Raw genomic sequence first — 18040 nt, 5'->3', positions numbered from 1 at the left:
CGTAAGCTTAGCTGGGTATCTTGGAACGTAAACGTAGCTATGTATGGAACGTAAGCGTAACTTGACTCAGGATTGAAAGCATACCTTTTGTTATTATAGCGTAACTTGAAAGATTGTAAGCAAAACTTGGAATGTAAGCGTAGCTTGGAACCTAAGCACATCTTGGAAGGTAAGCGTAGCTGGGTATCTTGGAACGTAAACGTAGCTGCGTATGGAACGTAAGCGTAACTTGACTCGGGCTTGAAAACGTACCTGTTGATATTATAGCGCAACTTGAAGGAACGTAAGCGTAGCTGAGTATCTACGTAGCTTGAAATGTAACCAAATAATACCTCAACAATCTCAAAAATAACACGTCATTCACAGAATTAAATACTATTTATTTTACAAAATAATGCTTTGAGGGAATTTTGTTTTATCATTATTTGTGTTCAACCTTTTACACAATTATTATTCACCTGTTCTTTTTACGATCGGGGGCTCCGTTTTTGTAATCCTTTTTTTCTTCTTCATAAAACATTTTTTTAGCTACACACACAATAACACTGGCAATATAACGAAATGCGGTATTCCTATGTTTTTACATCATCAGTCTTTTTTAATTACCTGAAAACTCCTAACACAAATAAATTAGGAGCCATGAAACAAAACAGAGCATTATATTGGAATGTTGCGATCATAAGAAACAACGATATCGACACGAGGTGTACCGACTGACAAACCCACGATGACAAACATAAACTTTGATGTCTGGCTCCCAACCCTTCCCAAGCTCACGGCGAGACCCGCAAGCTGAGAGTTCATAGCGCCCGGGATTACACCTCCAGCCCCCACGAAACACGGCATGTGCGGTACGTGATATGCCTCATAGCTTACGTTCCGATTGCTCCACGCCGTGGGGCCACATAACAAGCTTCCGTTACTCGGACTCTTTGAATGCGAATCTTACGTTAGATTTTTCACCATTATTTACATTTTGTAGCGTTAATTTGAATACATGTTATTTTTTGTCAATTATTCGTTAATAATTTTGTAAAAAAAAATATTTAAAATTGGTTTGGTAAGTTACTTTTAGACGGCTGGAAGTAAAACTAGCCCGGAAGGTCACGTGATTGTTTGTACCACGTTTTGGTTACAACAATCACGCGATTTTCGTTGTTGTCTTTAAATGCTCAAAAACGGCTAAATTTGATGATTTTTTTTAAGACTGTTCCTCTTTATTCCTCGAAGACCACTGAAGTCATATATTAGTCTATTTTGTAGCCCAAATAGCCCAAATCAGCCGGTGTGTCCCTTAAAGTTGTGTATAAATACCAAATGCTGAGTTCAGTGAGTGAGCATCGAATAAGTTGTCGGTCTCGAAGAATAAATAATAAGTGTGTTTTATATTGAACAGCATTGGTTCGTTTGTTTTCGGTCTGCGTTTGGCTCTGAGCAAACAAGGACCCGTTGGTAGTACGTTACAGTGTGAACAAAGTTAAAGGCCCTGTCACACCATGGCGTATCCTCATTTCTTCATGGTCGGTCGTGCTGAACGCATCACACCATCAATACGTTACTCTTACGCTTGCATACGCTGTGATACGCTGTCATAACATTGTTATTTAGTTAGTGAAACGCTATCAATGCGTTAGTCATACGCTATGTATACGTTCAATACTCTATGGATACGCTATGGAACCGTCCTTTCCAACACCGATCTCGACTTTTTTTGATGCAATTCGTTGGGAAGCTGGACGTTTTTGTGCATGCGTTGGCATACGTTCAGGCGATACGCCATGGTGTGACAGGGCCTTTAGACTTGAATTTTTTTTTTTTTTCTTTGTTCAATCCTAAAGAATCATTTAAAAATGTACCCAGTCAGTTTCCCTTGTGGTTTATTATTTGATATCTGATATAAAAAGTCGCATCCCCTTAAGATGATCCCCTGTCTGCCGCTTCCCAGGTTGTATCGTTACCCGGGTGTGATCCCTGGCTACACGGCAGTTTGCGGTTTAATGGCTTCTGACAGGCACTCCCGAACAAAGATATTGACAAAATTGGGAGACCACCAACAGAGGGCTAGATAGCTCAGTTGGTAGAGCGCCGGCACGTTAAACCGGAGGTCGTTGGTTCAAATCCCGCTCTAGTCAATTTTTCTTTGTTCAATCCTAAACAATCATTTAAAAATGTACCCAGTCAGTTTCCCTTGTGGTTTATTATTTGATATATATATATCAAAAATATAAATAAAACCAAAATAACTGTAAAAATGTACTAAGAACGGGGTAAACTTAAGAATGTTGCGGCCAATTATACGGTTGACACCTCGCTAAACGTTGGTGAGTCGACTTTCTTGTAACAATACAATTATACACTTTTACTGTCATGCAACTTTTTTGTTAAATCCATTTCTAAAATAATCTAATAACAAGTAAAATGAGGCGATATATAACAATTGAACGTAAAGTAAGAGATTTGATTTTATTTTACCCTGCTCTCATCATAATACTATTAAATATGTTTGTTTCAGCGATTTTCCTTTTATTTGTTCAAATCCGGACAGTTAGGTTAACTTTTGCTTACCGTATGTTAATGTACTTACACGTAACAGTCATGTCTCAAATCACGCCATACGGTGTTGGAAATATGTTCAATTGGATTTCCGTGCATCAATCTAATCAGTCAATTAACACAAATACAAATAATAAGCCGTTACGAAGATCAATATCTTTCGAAATAGGATGGCATAGGAAAATGGATCAAGACACAATGAACACAGAAACAAGCAACAATCATAGTGAAAAGTGATTACTCAAATGAAATATGTATGAGTCAACACAAATAATGTTGAACGGAATAATTTTATTACAAACATTTAACTCACATTTGCTTCATGGTGTCTCCTTTCGTAGCAAACGGTCTCATTCCAACTTCTGATAAATTACACTGAAACATAAGACTAGAAAGGGGAGAGAAAAGCAACAAATACATTACTGTGTGCAGAATATTCACATAATTATGTCATTAACTTCTAACTGTGCCCTTCTAATTATCGTCCTACCGATCTGACGTCTGTTTTTTGGGGGTCCTCATTGTCCATGGATTTTGTGTTCTCTGTGATCGTGAACAAAATGGTTGTATATTACGGTTGTCACTCTACCTGGACGGGTCCATGCATTTTAATATTTATTGTTTTCAGCTTACATCTTAATCCTGAGACTACCCGGCCCTCGTTTCTTCGAGTGGATCCATGTAAAGAAAAAAACAGGTCCCAAAATAAAACCTAGTGGCAATCCAAATTGGAGAGTCTGCCGCCTGGACAAAAATGACCAAATTGACACCCTTTGTGTTCTTCCACGCATAAAATAATTCAGACAGTCGTAGACTTTGCTCCGAATTCCGAAGCAGCCATTTAATCTTTTTGCAAGAATGTCATGGTTAATGGTGTCAATCCAACATTACTAAAATATTGCAAAACATTACTAAAAATTATTGCAAAATTATAATTATTGAACTTTGAGTTTATTTACTTACAGAAGTTCTAGGTTTGTCTCAAAAAATTGAAAGTCTGCCATCTGCGTTATCGGATTTTGATAGATGTATCTGCAAGAAAATCCAGAGTTGTGTATGACTAATCTGGTTAATATGCGCTTAGAGGCTTTTGCATTAGGCGCTTTATTATTATTATTATTATTATTATTATTATTATTATTATTATTATTATTATTATTAGTATTATTATTAGTATTAGTATTAGTATTAGTATTATTATTAGTATTAGTATTAGTATTAGTATTAGTATTAGTATTAGTATTAGTATTAGTATTAGTATTAGTATTAGTATTAGTATTAGTATTAGTATTAGTATTAGTATTAGTATTAGTATTAGTATTAGTATTAGTATTAGTGTTAGTGTTAGTGTTAGTGTTAGTGTTAGTGTTAGTGTTAGTGTTAGTGTTAGTGTTAGTGTTAGTGTTAGTGTTAGTGTTAGTGTTAGTGTTAGTGTTAGTGTTAGTGTTAGTGTTAGTGTTAGTGTTAGTGTTAGTGTTAGTGTTAGTGTTAGTGTTAGTGTTAGTGTTAGTATTAGTATTAGTATTATTATTATTATTATTATTATTATTATTATTATTATTATTATTATTATTATTATTATTATTATTATTATTATTATTATTATTATTATTATTATTATTATTAATATTAATAATATTATTATTATTATTATTATTATTATTATTATTATTATTATTATTATTATTATTATTATTATTATTATTATTATTATTATTATTATTATTATTATTATTATTATTATTATTATTATTATTATTATTATTATTATTATTATTATTATTATTATTATTATTATTATTATTATTATTATTATTATTATTATTATTATTATTATTATTATTATTAATATTATTATTATTATTATTATTATTATTATTATTATTATTATTATTATTATTATTATTATTATTATTATTATTATTATTATTATTATTATTATTATTATTATTATTATTATTATTATTATTATTATTATTATTATTATTATTATTATTATTATTATTATTATTATTATTATTATAAAATGTATATGCCAAACCGTAAGAACTAAGCATATAATGATAAAGGTTTTTCATATTATAGGAAGTGAGACACCCCTTAATGTGTAAAACATGGTTACTATTTATTGTCACAATGTAAGTGTTTGCACAGTATAACACAACTTCAAACACATTATTTGTCAGTAACATTAAAGCTTTTAAGAAAGTCAAACCAGGTCCAATAAAATAAGTGAACATTAACCACCCTAATTTGGACACACAACAAATAAATTGAAAACAAAACTTACAGTGAATCAAGAGAGTGAAGTCCTTTGAACATGGTTTCGTCTAGAGCAGTGATGTGGTTGCGTTGGAGGTAAAGGTGCCAGAGCTGGTTTTGTGTACGTAGAAGTTCTCTTGGAAATTTTGTCAGCTCATTCATTGATAGATCACTGTATGAAACAAAACAAAACAGCACATTGCGGGGAAACACTTCAGAAATAATAATAATAATAATAATAATAATATTATAGGAAACTTATAATGCGCTATGTCTGTCACAGGTTTGACATATTAATTGATCAATCAATAAACAATCATAAAATCAATTATTCATTCGATCAATCAATAAGTGGCGTTTAATTCCATTGTCCACAATGGTGTGGCCAACCATACAAATTACAGTGTTGGGATAGGGCGTGCAAACAACTTTGATATGCTTAAGATGTGCACCTTTTGATAAAATCACACTGTTAGATTTAATTATACTTCACATGTGTGCAAAAAACAAAATACTAAATCTTAATGTCATTTATAGGCTTAGCATGTCATTGTGATAATTTATGGATATATCTAAAACTTGGGGTAACATTTGGTGAAAAATCTAAAATGTCAAAACTTTCAGTTTATTTGATAATTTGACCTCAAAATTACCAAACATTAAGGTGTTATATGAATTACTATTTTAATAAAAACATTCCTGGGTATATTTACCTATGAAAACAAAGTTGTTGAAACAATAATGCCAATTGGTATAGACGGTGCAACAATTTCGATATAGTCAATTATGCACTTTTCAAGAAAACCGTGCTTTTACGGGTTTCTTTTTCAAATTTAAGTACAAGGTAATTAACTGTTAATTACGAAGGTTTGGCATATCAACATGAGTTAACAGTATAGTTTATTTTTCAGTTTATAGCAAATTTTTATAAAATTATCGATTTTGGACTTTTTTGACCTGTGTTTTAACTCAAGCGCGGCATCCACAGTCTTCCCGATGCCATAATCATATGTCTAGTTTTGATGCCAGTCATTAACAAACTATGCCGTCCAAAGTGACTTCAAACTTTTGCTGTCCTATCTTTCGGATCACTGTTGCTTTGCCAAAAGTCTATCAATAACGTTTTGACTTGTTTAAATCAATTGTTCAGTGCCCGGCAGCTGGATTTCACGTCGGTTTAAAATTATACATTGACCAAAACATGTAATAAATAATAAATAAATTACTAGATCTAATGTGATTGTCAACAATCACAAAGCTGTTCCGGATGTTTGTAAATAAACGTTTTCTATGCTACAATAAAACATACGCATTATGACTTTACGACATGGGATAACCTGGTCTTGTATGTGATACTAAATCGAAAGAAGCTTTAAAACCAGAATTAAAGGTCAACACGGCGTAATGGTAATTATTTTGATTGAATTTAACCCAAGTTCAAAAATCGGTTGTGTAGTTCTTGAGATATGGTCCTAGTTCCGGTTGATCCGGAAGTGAAGGTGTATACTGGGTCACGGTAACGCAAGCTCGATTTTGCATGCCCAAGGAGTCTATAACTGAAAAAAGTTTGAACATTGGTTGTGCAGTTCCGGTTGACCCGGAAGTTCAGGTCAAATCGGGGTCACGAGTCTATTACTGGAAACAAATTTGAAATCGGCTGTATACTTCTTGAGATATAGTGTTGCAAAGAAAAACTCATTAAGGCTTCTAATTAGCGTAATTTGACATCTGATGACGTCACAGTCTCAAAATTGTGTTTGTCGTACTAATAAATTTCATAAGGTACAAGATGGTATGTAACTTATAGTCCAGTCAATCTATCAGAAATACTGGCTTGACCTGGACAAAAATTGCAGGAGAATTGATTTCAACGGTTATGGGTTCCATAAACACTCAAGTCCTCCAACATCCAAATGGCGGAAAGCCGTCAAATTTGCATAATTATGTTACCTAGTTTCCGCCATTAGCTGAAAATGAAAAAAACACGGCTGTCACGTGAATAATTAATTAAGAATTTTAATCTAAATAAATCTCAAATTTAAGTTAGGCCATAATCTTTAATTTGGTATATGATTTGTCTCATTCTGATAATTGTAATTTGACATTTTAATAATTTGAAAAGTCAAGTTGTTAAGTCAATACGATTTTGAGGAAATAAATAATAATAAAAAAAAAAAAATATATATATATATATATATATAAATAAATAAATAAATATCGACGATTACAGTAGCTGTTCCGACTAAAGTTCGGAACAGCTAATAATAACAATTTTAAATCTCGACGATTACAATAGCTGTTCCAACTATGTTCGGAACAGCTAATGATAAAAAAAAAAAATCTCCACGATTAAAATAGCTGTTCCGACTGAAATGTCGGAACAGCTAAAAATAAAAATCTCGACGATTACAATAGCTGTTCCGACTGAAATGTCGGAACAGCTAAAAATAAAAAAAGGTACCGCCACGCTTAACATGAATAATTACTGACTACTTACATCAAACCTTTAAGCGTAAAGTTGACCAATAAATCATTCGGTAGTGACTCATCATTCAGCTTGTTTGAAGCTAAAGATCTGAAAAGCAAAAAATGAAACATGAGGCAAGTTTGGAAATAACGTCAGTCGTTCAGCGACGTTCATTGGTTACTTTATCGGGACTTTGAAATGAAATAATATTTGCCTATTTTCGGAAATTTATCTTCCCAGTCGCTATTAGCTAAAGGTAAGTTGCCACTTGGGTACTATTCATGTAGTCTGAGCTCTTGCCAATTTTTAAAAAATTACTTTTATAAGGAACATTACCATAGTTAAGATGTTACAAAATGTGGAGCCTGAACATAGTCTAGAACAAATAACCAGCAAGATACGATCAATAATGTAGGTCAATGTTTTAATATAATGTGATTTCAAAGCCTTGGTAGTTATCTAAGCAACCAAAGCAGGGATCAGTGGATGCACCAGGGTCGAGTTGATGCGCCTGGAATGCATGACCATATATGTGATGTATAGTACACAAACAGACAATAAATTATTTCAATAAATATTTAGTTTGCGGTAACACCATGTGTGTATGTACTTCCCAGGTAGAGTTTGTTCTTACATAACCGTCTCTCTTTTTTATACTACCGCGGAGTAGATTTATCGGATATTCGGGAGACTTCTCAGTTCTGAAAAGAACTTTCCTGTTTTTTAACTACTACCCGGGCAGAAGGTATAGTAAATTGGCTGTCACTACTACTTTCGCTTATAGGATCGTAATTAACGGTACTACCGCAGAGTCAGTTCTTGAGTCGGTCTCAACGTTTCGACTATAGCTTGCTCTAGTAATCGCCAGGAGACTGTTGTTATTTAACACAGCCTAGTTTAGGTCTATCAGAGTGGTGTGCTGTGATGAAAGACCCTAGATAAGTTCGATTTCTTTTTTGATGAGAATTATACACATTAGTCAGAATTGTGAAATACGTTTTGCTGTACTAGAATTGTCAGTTTAATGCAGACGACGTGTTTGTTGTTACACTCATCATGCTAGATTATCAGACAAATAAAACATGTCAAAACATGAGCTCTAAAAAAAGGGCTCGTTCAGGAAATAGGACCTCAACAAAAAGTTTGCACCCACAAAACCACTCTGAACTTTTACCCAAGTTTCGACACTGCTCCCCAAATTGATGTTAAAAGTTAATATTATGGAACATGAATTAACTGTCAAATTGTCACCGAATGGTCTGGAAAAACCTCGTGGCACAGCAGAGAACCAACGCACAACTCAACTCACATAATGGTCTTGGCCGAGTATCGAACCGGGGTCACCTTGGTGAGAGGCGAGCGCTTTACGCACAAGCAAACCATGCCCCCACATATAGAATCATGTACATTAACAAAACATAGTATTTGTTTACTTACAAAATAAGGCCTTCTTTTAAACCTTTGAAAGTTGATGGAGACACCTTTCGAATTTGATTGTTAGCAAGATCACTGTAAACACATAATAACATGGCAACTTGTTATGATTTATATTGCTAGAACAAAATGGCAAAAAGGCGAAACAGAAGGTTAAAGAACATAATCGAAGCTATAAAGTGTAAAAAAATATATAACTTACTTTAAGAACGTACTCTACTAAGTATGTGTTTGATAAGAACTTAGTAGTATCCACTTGTGATTAAGCCCATAACCCCGCAGTAAAACTTTACGACGCAGGAATAAAACTGTTACTGGAATTGTAAAATTGTGTTTAAATCACGTCGCACACAAGCAACATGAAAACCGACGTAACAAACTATCGACTTCCGCATAATAAACGAGCCACGGTCTGTTGTATTTGTTTTACGTTGTATACGCAACAAGTAAAAACGTTATACCTTCCAGTTAATTGCTATTGTTTTGTTGAATTACAAAGCCCCCCCAAAAAAAAAGTTCAGTAATGGGGGTTCATCACCATCGTACCTTCGATCAACAAGCTGCAGAGGCTCATTATCAGAGGAGATTAGGGTCATCTTGTAAACTTCTTAAAACTCATCAGTCACTCTCTTCAGTCTCATCAACTCATCAACTCTCTTCAACTCATCAGTCACGCAATTCATATACACACAACCCACGCGCATCAAACAAATTCTTCACAAAGTTTTTGAAAAACAATTATTTCAAACTTCGAATTTTCAATTGTCAAAGTGTCTATAATTGTATTTGTTTAACGTTTTTTAACAAAAGGGCATTTATGAATGGGAATAAAAGAGTAGTTACACGTTCTTAAACGGCCGTTTAAAACATTGCAGTTGCCGTGCGAAAAATGCCCTCGCCTTCGGCTCGGGCCTTTATCAAACGGCAACGACCCTGCCGGTTTTAAACGGCCGTTTAAGAACTCGTCGCTACACTTTTCTTCCCTCAGTATAGGGCTCTTGCGTTATGATCAGTCATTACTTAAGTCATGGTTATTCAGCAACAACCAATTAAAGAAGATACGAATGGGCTACATAGCAAGTCACTTTTTAGGGAATCAACCTTAGCCTTGATAAAGATGTTAAGATAAACTCCATACGAAACAGTACGATTTCGAAGACTGATTAATTTAAACTATCGTAGAGGTGTCGTCATAAGATCAGTTAAGACATAACTTGCTTGTTAGAATGGTTAATAAATTTTAATGTGGCTTTTCGTTGACCCTTTTAGTACTTATTATAAAAGCATGTTCCATTTCAGGCTCATCGAAAATATGCCTTTTTGAAAAAGAAAGAACGAAACGTATACAAAGTTTTAGTAACTATGATTAGAAGAACTAGCAGTAAACAAAGCAAACAAATAAAATAAAACAAAATACGGTTTAAACAACAACATAACACTTTTTTTAAACTACTTTCGGAGAAGCAAAACATAATACTCACATATCTGATACAGTTCGTTCTGAGTCTGTCTTATCTGAAAACAATCCGTCTGGAAGTTCCTGTAAATTGTTGTTGCGGAGCATTCTACAATTGATCGATAAATACGTACAAAATAAAGTAGACTATTGCCATGTTTCATTGTTATGGTTTACTCGCTAACATGTAACGTACGTCGCGGGTTATCGGGAAATTACAGCCTATGCACATGCAAACAATTGATAAGCTCGTAATGTCTATTCCACCTGGCAGTTTCTTCCATCAGACCCGTTTCGTGTCCGGTCTCGAGCTGTTGGTATAAAGTTATGGAAGCGAAATGGCCTGAGCCATCTCCCTGGTCATACTTCCTGGTGAGTATAATGGGCAATTAAAAGGATTAATTACTATTGAGAATCCAAGGGAAGGTGTGTCTATTGTTTGGTTCAAGGAAGGGAGCCCTGGTTGTGGACTGAACAACAATGGACCTAAAGGGAACGTCTTGAAGCCGGGCCAGTACACCTGGTTGCTCACCATGTGCCCAATTTCATAGAGCTGCGCAACGGTCGATTTTGTGCTAAACGGGCGCACCTAGCAATTGTTTTCATTTCTCAGCCTTGCTTAAGCAATGTTGTTTGCTTAAAGCGGTAAGCAAGCAAAAAGGGTCATTAAAGCCCCCCTCCCTTTTTTTATTTTTTTGTTTAGCTTAACACCCTGTTTAAGCACAGCGCATTGTGCAACATCATTGCAATACGTTGTTAGTGTGGCGGCGCAGCTGTGTGTATTTTGCGTGGGTGTGCGGTAGGTGAATCGAAGTAAACGAGTGTCTAAAATTTTTCAGAATTTTTTTACAATGTATCTCCTTCTTGTTTACTCTTAAGTTAGTGTGTAAACCTTTCAAGGGGCACTTTTAACCATTACAAACAATACATATCACACACAGAATGTTATGATTTTGTTATCGCCACTGCATTTATTTCACCCGCCATTATGTCAGAACCTTCTTCTTTTTGGCTTAAGCAAACGATCTTAAATGTTGCGCGCGCAGTTTGCTTACGTGCATAAGCTAGCAACCGCTCGTGAAACAGGTTTACGCTTAAGCAATTTGTTTCTCTATGTTAAACAAACAAATCTGCTTACCGTTAAGCAGCTCTATGAAATTGGGCCCTGGTTGTAAGACACCAGGGGATTTTTGTTTTACCGTGGAAGAAAATATCTCACGCCTTTCACATCTAGCGAAGAAAACCAGCGCTTGCACAGTAAAACGGAAATGGTGATCGTCAGCGCAAAATTTTGAGGTAAGTATAGACGATGTGACCTGTGTTTACATTCAACCGCCCTCTGTTGACAAAACACTGTATACGTCACGTTTCGCCATGCAAAAAGACGCGTGGTCACGGTGAGATTGCATACACTTTCTAGCTGGCTGCCAAAACACAAATGTTTTGCCCGGCGGTATGCGAGTGAATCATGTTATGTTTTTCGAGTGACGTCAGAGGTCACATCGTCTATAGCCAAAACAGAGCGTATGGACTGTTCTGAATAGTCTCTTTGTAAACTAGCAATTGCACTGCGAAAAATGAGTCTTACGGCGAAAGGTGATTACTAAAACCGCCCCAAATTACAGGGCAATTTTAAAAAGGTCAGCGTGGCTGCTTATTATGATGATGTACAGTTAACCGAAAATCGGTTATTCCGAACATTGTTTGAATTCAGTTCTCGATAGTTAATTTCATAGAGTTTCAGTCTGTCCTTAGGATAACTTAATGTTTGTTTCGTTGCATTGTTAGTTACAATGAACTACTAACTTAAAAAAAAAAAAAAATGTAGAAAGTGTTAATACAAGGCCTTTTGTGGCTTAAAATTAAAGCACACTATAGAGGACTAGATTGAGAATTGTTTTCATGTTGAGTCAAACAAATTGCAAACGCTTGTTTTATTGTTGTTTCTTGTTTATTGGGTGGTTATTGATGACATATCCAAAATGGGACAAGAGTTTCAACCCGGAAGTGACCTAATTTGCATATTTAAACTAGGCGGTAACTTTATGGTCAATTATCTCTAAAACTATTCATTTTCAGGACAAACATTGTGTTAGAGGTGAATAGAAACCTGACCCCGAGAATCCAAAAAAACGTATTTGTATACTCGAATGACCCTTTCTAAACCACTAGGTCAAATGTCAAGAGGGTCAAACATACATTAAATCGGTTTTCTCCACTCAAATGCATTATTACATTTCATAACATCACATTGAAAATAATAATGAATGTATTTGTTGGTTTAAAATAATCCACCCTGTCCCAAACAATCTTAAAAAATGACACCCAAATGAAATAAAATACATTCAAATGACCTCTCTACAGGTAGGTCAGGGGTCAATGTTTCAACAATACGTAAAAAGACAAAACAAATGGTGTGCTGGGCTTTAACAGCAAAGCTTGCTTTGTCTCATCGCAGTTTATTAGTATCCGCATTTGTACTCAGGAAAGCGGAGACTGACAGGAGTGTACCAGAAGTTTGCCAATGTTATTGCATTTTATGTTTGGTTTCATGGAGCTCACCAACAAGTTGTATGGGAAAGGGCTTTGTCTGTTCTATAATGAAGCTCCGCTATTCAAAGGGTCTGTAGCAAAACGCCAGAGCGATGGCTTCTCTGTTAGCTTCTGGGAGCGATAGCTTCTCTGGTAGCTTCTGGGAGCGATAGCTGTTCTGATAGCTTCTGTGAGCGATAACTGTTCTGGTAGCTTCTGTGACCGATAGCTTCTCTGGCAGCTTCTGGGAGCGATAGCTTCTCTGGTAGTTTCTGGGAGTGATAGCTTATCTGGTAGCTTCTTGTAGTGATAGCTTCTATGGTAGCGACTGGGAGTGGTAGCTTCTCTGATAGCTTTCTGGGAGTGATAACTTCTCTGGCATCTTCTGAGAGCGATAGCTTCTCTGGTAGCTTCTGGGAGCGATAGCTTCTCTGGTAGCTTCTGGGAGCGAGAGCTTTTCTTGTAGCTTCTGGGAGCGAGAGCTTCTCTGGTAGCTTCGGCGAGCGAGAGCTTCTCTGGTAGCTTCGGCGAGCGAGAGCTTCTCCGGTAGCTTCTGGGAGCGAGAGCTTTTCTTGTAGCTTCTGGGAGCGAGAGCTTCTCTGGTAGCTTCTGGGGTGATAACTTTTCTGGTAGCTTCTGGGAGCGAGAGCTTCTCTGGTAGCTTCTGGGAGTGAAAGCTTCTCTGGTAGCTACTGGGAGCGATAGCTTCTCAGGTAGATTCTGGGAGCGATAGCTTCTCTGGTAGCTTGTTCGAGCGATAGCTTATCTGGGAGCGATGGTTTCTCTGGTAGCTTCTGTGATCCATAGCTTCCCTGGTAGCTTCTGGGAGCGATAGCTTCTCTCGTAGCTTCTGCTGGGAGCAATGACTTCTCTGGTAACTCCTTGGAGCGATAGCTTCTCTTGATCTCCTTTGGAATATTTTCTTTCTCCTTTTCTCTCAGTGTAAGACAATGGCGGTCCATACAAGAGGAATACCAACAGGTAATTAACAATGCTTGAAAGAAGTTTAATGAGGCAACAACCGGATTAGAGGCAGGAACGTGGCACCAGCGGGGAGGCAACAACAGGGGAGGCAACAACTGAGGAGGCAGAAACAGGGGAGGCAACAACTGGGGAGGCAACAACTGCCCAGGCAACAACTGGGGAGGCAACAATGGGTTTGGGGAGGAAGCAACTGGGTAGGCAACAACATGGGAGCTAACAACAAGGAAGACAACATCTGGGGAAGATAACAACTGGTGAGGCAACAACTGGGGAGACTACAACAGGGGAGGCAATAACGAGGGGAGGCATCAACTGGGGAGGCAACAACAAGGGAGACAACAACTAGGGAGGCAACAACATGGGAGGCAACAACTGGGAGGCAACAACTGGGGACGCAAAAGCTGGGGAGGCAACGACAGGGGAGGCAACAACACGGGAAGCAACAACTGGGGAGGCAACGACAGGGGAGGCAACAACAGGGGAGGCAACAACTGGGGAGGCAACAACGATGGACGCTTTGGCGGGTAGTCAACAGTGTTGATGCAACCGGGGGTGGATACAACTGTTGGGCAACAACTTGAGAGTGACACCAACGGGGGAGGCACCAACAGGGGAGGCAACTGATCTAAATGTCGAAAGCATCGTGGTAAATCACATGGATGGGGGTGGACGAGGCACAGCGGACAAGGTTGCTGCTGACGATGCCTGATTATGCACAGAAAAGCTGAGTAACTACAATAAAGTGATAAGCTAAATGATTGTATGGCCAAGACAGCAATCATTGAGTACCTAGAAAACGACAATTCATTTGAAAAGAATCACTATTTTTAAGACATATCATCATCAGGCATCGCATCCATATAGTGTGTCAAACGTCTGTTCTTCAACTTTTGCCATGTACACATGGACAGATGATGGTTCAAAGTATCACTCATACACAGGGTATATTTGCAGAAAATGCACATCAATCCAGCCCCAGAGGATTAATGAAAACTAGGCATAATGATATCATGATGTTTGTGCAATAAAAAATTGTTTGTTTAAATTTGCACCTACTCGCATGGAAAATGACTAGAAGGCATTGGCACCAAGATTCAATCGGATGAATTTGATTATTAATTTATTTGATTTTATTGAATGTCATCAATAGAGGTCAATTGGGACAAATAATTCTTTCAATATTAATTTCTCTGTAATGGTACGCCATGTAATGATGCATTTAAGTGGAGAAAACCAATTTAACGTATGTTTCACCCCTTGACCTTTGACCTAGTTGTTCGGAAAGAGTCATTCGAGTAGACAAATATGTTTTTTTAGATTCCCGAGGTCAGGTTTATATTCACCTCTATTACAATGCTTGTCCTGATAATGGATAGTTTTAGTGAAAATTTACTTTAAAGTTTGATTATTACCACCTAATTTAAATATGCAAATTAGGTAAATTCTGGGTTGAAACTCTTGTCCCATTTTGGATATGTCATAAACAACCACCCAATACACAAGAATCAACAATAAAACTTGGGACTACCTCACCATTCGTTTACTCCCTTAACTTCAACACTGTACTAAACCACTCACACAGAATACTGAAAGCCTCCAAGTGTGTAGCTCTCTATACTTGTCAAATGATTGCTGTTGAATTGTCTGGAAGAAATGTTAAGATTTACATCAATACATTGCTAATACAAATGAGACCAAGACAGTGACTTTTCAATCAATGGGTGTCAAGTTTTCTCAGTTGTATCTGTCATGCATTTCTCCTCTGTTGACCCTGATCACAATCCAAGTCCGGAGCTTGGCATGGGGATTGGTTCCTTAAGTGAGTGCGTGTGTTTTATTAACTTGAAATTCCTTGCACTGCCAGTGTAAAACTAACGCCATTCAACAATCCCTCTGCCCATTTATTATCTTCGGCCCATTGGTGGTACATTGCGGCAGATCGTTTACCTTACAGATCAACATTTTTATTGAATGTTAAAAATCTTTTTGAATTTGTGCAGTTTTTATTTAACTATAAATGTGGAGCATAAACCAAATTAGAACAATGAGATTTTTTTATTTTTTTTCATTAAAATGAATGTGTTGCCGGTGCTATATAATGCAAAATCACACACGAACGAGTTTAGAAACATAACATGTTTTGTGACTAAACAAAATTATAAGTAAAATCTGAATTTCTTATCTCGGGAGCTTTTAAATACATTTATTTTCTTCTTAACAGGCTTCATTCTTGACGGGACAAACTTTTCGTAGTAGTTTTATTTATTTACAAATCAAGGTGTTGTTTTGCATTACATCGATTTAAAACGTCTACCACCAAACGTGGCGGGACTTAGCTTTACACCTGGGTTGTCGTTCAGAAATCTGCCAAAGGAAGAACAAATAAAACGTGTCAAACTTGAATCATACAAAACATTCGTTATTTGGACTTCTAGGACCATTGACTAAGTTAAAGGTACACACAAATTGAAAAAACTTAACATATTTGAACAAAACCCATTAACACCCATAAAACCCTGCGGCCCTTGGGGGAACCCCCACGCCTAAAAAAGTAAGTAAATAAATACAAAAAACAACAACAACAATCCAACATTTATTTATTTATGAAAATAATGTATATCAATACGAAACCAATGTTTTGGCTAGAGTTGTGGCTCGTGCTACCTCAGTGTTTCTTGAAAACGTACTTCAAACAAACGAGCTATGCATGATACATGAGCCGATACCAAGAGATGGTTTCAAAAACAATTTGTGTCTATGTAAAACACTGCCGCTGTATAAATCCATTCACTAGTATGTTTCAAGTCAATTCGGCGTGTCATGGCCGAGCGGTTCAGAGCACTTGATTCAATATCTGGTGTTTGAAAACCCGATCGTGACACTTGCTACGTAAAATTGGGGGGGGGGGAGTGTTTTCTGCTCTACCGGCCAGGCTTCGGATTGATGATACCCAAGCCTACATCCGTATGAACTGTAAAAGGGCTAACCCTGTTTCAGCCCTAGGAGTAGGTGGCAACGGCCCCTTGAAAAAAATAAGGGTATATAGCCCACACCTTGAATTGGCTTTCAGGCCTTGTGTGTCTGTCGACTTGCATAAAACAACAAATAATAATAATGTTAACCCTCTTAAGTTAAACAATATCTAAAATTTGACTAAAATTACAAACAAAAAAGGTTAGTTTTCCACTAATCTGCCTTGTCTTACAGTCCTTTTTACTCTGAGTTGGTGTACTGTTTAATAAACGCAGTTATTTTACTGTATAAGTATTTCATTATGAAACAATTAAAATTTGTGTCTGTTTGTAGTTGTTGTTTTTTGTATTTAGTTACCTACTTTTTTTCATTTTTTTTTTCAGGGTAGGGGGTTCCCCCAATGGCCACAGGGAACATTATCAACCACTGATACAAATCAGTGTTAATGATTTTGTTCAAAGACTTTAATATTTTCAATTTGTGTGTACCTTTAACTTGGTAAATGATCATATACGTCCAAATAACGACTAATTAAAACCAATCATCCAATGTGGTATTATCGAAGAGCCAATTCATTGAATATACTAATACTATTCCATATTATTTTTTTTCTAAAACGAGATATTGCTGGCTTCGTCTAGCGGAAGATATAAAGGTTATTTATAAACATCGGCCTTGTAATAGTTGGTGATAGTTGGCTTACTGACAGTGAGTTAGTGGGCATTGTGTGTTGACATTCATGGTTTATATAAGTCAGTAAGACTTACACATTATGCACAGTTGTTTTTAACTTAATAAATATCGGATAGTGTGGACACTGGACAGGAAATATTCTAAACTTCGACAGTAATTTTTGGCGGGGCTGCCACACCCACAAATATTTTAAGTATGCATCTTTAGTATTTACATTTGGGACTTACATTTCGGTTGAATCAGACACAGTAAGACCACCGGGCTCGATTTGACATATCTTGTTTGAAGAAAGCACCCTTAGAATAAAAACAACATAGTTAAAACTGTTAAGGGGTGTCAAATGTCTATGACGCAGTAATTATTTTTTTTATTTTTTTTTACGCACTTCTGTCATTAGTATAAGGTGAAACGTTTCACTGGTGTTTTCAGTTACTCATAAATGGCACCAGGACTAAACATTGTACAGAGCAAAGATCATGTATTATTTACTCAAAATAATGATAGCATAAAACCTCACATGGTAACGAGAAATGGGGAGAGGTTGATAGTATAACACATTGTGAGAAACGGCTCCCTCTGCAGTGACGTAGTTTTCGAAAAATAAGTAATTTTCCACGAAATTGATTTCGAGACCTCAGATTTATAATTTGAGGTCACGAAATCAAGCATCTGAAAGCACACAACTT

General features: G+C 36.4%; 1 protein-coding gene across 1 annotated transcript in view; it reads right to left on the bottom strand.

The window, feature by feature from the left end:
- The window catches only part of LOC139942896 (uncharacterized), a 60102-nt gene that overhangs the window by 22442 nt on the left and 19620 nt on the right, over positions 1 to 18040 (bottom strand). Inside the window, exons 6-15 of the mRNA XM_071939704.1 lie at positions 17582 to 17650; positions 15984 to 16052; positions 15267 to 15332; positions 10198 to 10281; positions 8720 to 8791; positions 7313 to 7390; positions 4844 to 4987; positions 3517 to 3585; positions 2867 to 2941; positions 2585 to 2656 (exon numbers count right to left, since the gene is read on the bottom strand). Coding sequence (XP_071795805.1) covers positions 2585 to 2656; positions 2867 to 2941; positions 3517 to 3585; positions 4844 to 4987; positions 7313 to 7390; positions 8720 to 8791; positions 10198 to 10281; positions 15267 to 15332; positions 15984 to 16052; positions 17582 to 17650 — 798 coding nt within the window. The remainder of the gene's footprint in view (positions 1 to 2584; positions 2657 to 2866; positions 2942 to 3516; positions 3586 to 4843; positions 4988 to 7312; positions 7391 to 8719; positions 8792 to 10197; positions 10282 to 15266; positions 15333 to 15983; positions 16053 to 17581; positions 17651 to 18040) is intronic.

Source organism: Asterias amurensis, chromosome 10 (assembly GCF_032118995.1).
Source record: "Asterias amurensis chromosome 10, ASM3211899v1".
NCBI classification, from domain to species: Eukaryota; Metazoa; Echinodermata; class Asteroidea; order Forcipulatida; family Asteriidae; genus Asterias; species Asterias amurensis.
The sequence above is the reverse complement of the archived record's forward strand: the minus strand, read 5'-3'. Positions and strand labels throughout refer to the sequence as shown.